Source organism: Panthera uncia, chromosome X, assembly GCF_023721935.1.
Source record: "Panthera uncia isolate 11264 chromosome X, Puncia_PCG_1.0, whole genome shotgun sequence".
In the NCBI taxonomy this organism is placed as follows: Eukaryota; Metazoa; Chordata; class Mammalia; order Carnivora; family Felidae; genus Panthera; species Panthera uncia.
In genome coordinates, this window is record NC_064817.1 from 108,676,404 (window position 1) to 108,679,976 (window position 3,573).

At 49.0% G+C, this 3,573-nt stretch overlaps 1 protein-coding gene across 1 annotated transcript; it reads left to right on the plus strand.

Moving 5' to 3' along the window:
* The first annotated feature begins 2,176 nt into the window (after positions 1 to 2,176).
* Positions 2,177 to 2,648, plus strand: LOC125932395 (60S ribosomal protein L26-like). Its single transcript, XM_049644914.1, has one exon. It carries the CDS (start codon positions 2,200 to 2,202, stop codon positions 2,635 to 2,637), a length of 438 nt encoding a protein of 145 aa, XP_049500871.1. The 5' UTR covers positions 2,177 to 2,199; the 3' UTR covers positions 2,638 to 2,648.
* Positions 2,649 to 3,573: the final 925 nt, after the last annotated feature.

The following is a 3,573-nucleotide window of genomic DNA, read 5'->3' on the forward strand; positions in this document are numbered from 1 at the left end:
ACGGTTGTGCTCTTCGTCCGGGGATCGCCTCGAATGCCACTTCTTCCAGCAATTTGTTCCTAAGGGCATGAGCCAGAACTACTTTTCCTCCCCCCTCCTCGTGTGCCAGCCTCTGCCCCAGCCTGCCTGGCCACACTATCTGAGCTCCATTTCTCTTCCCCACGAGATCGTGAGCTAAGAACTTAAGCTTGTCCACCTGCCAGGCCCTCCGCGCCCAGCACGGTGTCTCCCCATACACGTGCCCGGAGATGTTCGCCGACTGAAAGACACAGAGGGAGAAAATAAAGGCGATACCCCTTGGGGAGCAAGGAAAGAAGGCGAAGGCATCAGGAGCGTCCTTGGCATGAAGACAGGTGAATGGACAAGAGTTTCCTTTTCTTCCCTCCTATTAGTGGAAAGCGTCCAACACACAGAGAGCGGCGTGAGGAGTTTCCGGGCACCCTTCTCCGGCTGCAGCAACCATGAACTCACAGCCACCGAAAAGCAAGAGTTTGCTGATCAAGAACTTGGGATCACCACGCCCAGCCGAGCAAGCGCGGGAGCAGAATTCATTGTGGCGACCGCAGAGGCCGTGGGCCAGGAGCTCGTGCCAAGTGGTAGCCTGTGTGTGATCGGGGAGGGGGGTCTCTTCTTCCCACCGTGATCCTCAGTGGCAAGGAGCTGGGCCAGCGTGGGGCCCGTGGCCGTGGCTGCTCACTGAGCTGGCCGTCTTCCTTCGCTCGTTGCCAACCCCACACTTAGTGATTTCAGACACCTCTGTGCGCATCCATGCTGACTTGTCTTAATTCTGTCAAAGCCTTCTCTCTCCCCTGGAGCTGTCTGGGAATTCTGGTTCATTGTTGCTGGCAGTTTTTTACTTCCTTTGTGCTTAACTTTTGAAACACGAAAGGGGTTGGACAGTGTCAGACAATATGGCCCCCGTCACGCCACATTTTACATTGAAATCATCTTTAGGGGCTTTGCTCCTTGACACAGATGGTCTCCATATCCTAGGAGATGGTCTTTTGGCACGAAAATGAAAAAGCTGCGCCCCCTGTGAATCAAGAAACTTGGCGAGTTTATTCGGGCTCAAGTCAGACGACTCCTCTATTAAAGGCGCAGATGAGTTCGCACTCGTCTTTCCCATCTGGTCATGGCCCCCCATTCACCTCGAAGCTCCTCCCCTTTTCTAAGGCGCTCAGGGGGACCTGCCCCGAGTCGAGTGGGCTCCCTGCGTCCCCGGGGCCCTGTTCGGAAAGCCCCCGTCTGCAACCTGTCCACCCTTCCAACAGCCTGCCCCTCATGGCTCCCGGCTCACCCGCCTTAGCTCCGTGAGTGCCACCTCTTGAGAGCCTCGCTTTCTTCTTCAGTGAGCTCTTTGGCTCTTCTCTAGTAATTAATGCCTCCCTTACAGGGAGAGGAGTAAGCAAATCTACGGGCACCCTCTCCGTCTCTTCCCCTGACTCGTCTTGTACTTCTCTCGCTCTGTGGCTTAGACAGCACGTCACCGTACTAATTCCCTTTCCCCCGATTTAGGTCCCGTTGGCTCTTTCCCTTCCAGCCCGTTCTTGCGGATTGTCCACCCACCGGGCCAGACTGACATCAGACACCTCACTCTCCTGGAAAACGTTCCTTTTCCACGTCGCTGATGTATTCCATTTTCTCCTTCGTAGCATCTATCCAACTGTAATGTGCCCAGGGACCTCAGAAGGAGATTATTTAATGGCTGGTCCCTTCCTCCTCGCTACTAAGCTCCAGGGGGACACGGATGGCATCTGAGCTGTAGCAGATCCTCAGGATTATTACAAATCAACTATTCCTTAGGAAAAACTCCTCTTTCTCCACAATTCCATGCCAAGCCAGACACTTCTTGTTTTCGTTTGTTTTTCAGCTGCTATGTTCATCTAGGTATTGCTTCTCAAATCCACAGTTTTAGGGGATCGGTGGATTCTTGTTTTCACAGGGATTTTGGTTTCGTCTGACTTTTATAGTTAAATCAACTGGACAAGCTGTGCTACAATGTAAAACATTCGTCATGTAAATTAATCACTCAGTACTAACTGTTCTGTTTCATAGTATCTATAACCCTCAAGGTTCTATTATTTGGTGCCAGGAAATGTCTCGTTACGTGCGGGTATGTTCGTGTGCCTGTGTATGTGAGTCGCGTTTTAAGAATTCTGCAAAACACCGGTGGCCATCGCCGGAGCTACAGCGGCCAACATGAAGTTCAATCCGTTTGTGACCTCGGACCGGAGCAAGAACCGTAAGAGGCATTTCAACGCAGCTTCCCACATTCGCAGGAAGATCATGTCTTCCCCTCTTCCCAAAGAGCTGCGACAGAAGTACAACGTTCGATCCACGGGCATCCGGAAGGACGATGAGGTACACGTTGTGCGAGGACACTACAAAGGTCAGCAAATTGGCAAAGTGGTCCAGGTTTACAGGAAGAAATACGTCATCTACACCGAACGAGTACAGCGAGAGAAGGCCAATGGCACAACTGGCCACGTGGGCATCCACCCCAGCAAGGTGGTTATGACTACACCAAAGCTGGACAAAGGCCGCAAAAAGATCCTTGAACGCAAAGCCAAATCTCGCCAAGTAGGAAAGGAAAAGGGCAAACAGAAGGAAGAAACAATCGAGAAGATGTGGGAATAAAGTAATCTTCTATACGACATTAAATAAAAACTGTTAGAATGAAACAAAAAAAAAAGAATTATGAAAAACACAAATCCAAGGAGTTACACGGACCTGAGAATAAATGATGTTTGAATTTCTTTCTTGCTCCCTTTCGTGTCTTAAGATATCAAGTTGAACTTTCCAAGATTAAGAGATTCCAAGAGGAACAATTCCGGTGATCTCAGAAGCATCTATTTCAAAGGCTTGTTTTTACTAATAAAGACTAAACGTAGGCCGATGGAATCCAGCTACTGTATTTTATGTTCAAATGTGGTCAGACTTGGACTGAAATCCTGGCTTTGCTAATCCTTAGCCGTGTGAGATTGAGAACATTGCTTTACCTTCCTAAGCCTCTGTTGAACAGGATAAACAAACTTGTCTATGTTCTATGTCCCGCTACAAAGAACCGACAAAGATTAGCGTATAAGAATAAAGATCCCCCTGAAATCAATTAAAAGAAAGCTAATGACCCAAAAGAAAAACGGGCATAGGATTTGATGAAGTCATTCGCAGAAGAGGAAACCTGGATGGCGAGTAAATACAGGAAACAATGCTCCCTAGTTACCATGGAAATATGAAGGAAGACCACAAAAGATACATTGCGGCCCATGATCCGATTGGCAAAAATATTAGCGTCTGGCAATGTGAAACATGGCAAGGAGACAGAGAAGTCGATCTTTTCAGACATTGCAAACGGAATTGTAAATGTGCAGGATGCTTTAGCTCTATCTGGTAACAGAGGTTCACGGCACGGGAGGCAGGAAGCACGCTTCTTGACATCTCTAAGAAGACACGTACAAGGTTGTCCCCTACGACACTGTGCGAGCACAGAACCGGGGAGAAAAAGTCCACTGACAGGAGGATGGCTGAACAATTGTAGTAAGTTTACACAAAAGGATACTATGCAGCAGCGGA

Excerpts from the sequence above, each read along its gene's own strand:
- LOC125932395 (XM_049644914.1), top strand. The coding sequence starts at position 2,200 with ATGAAGTTCAATCCGTTTGTGACCTCGGACCGGAGCAAGAACCGTAAG.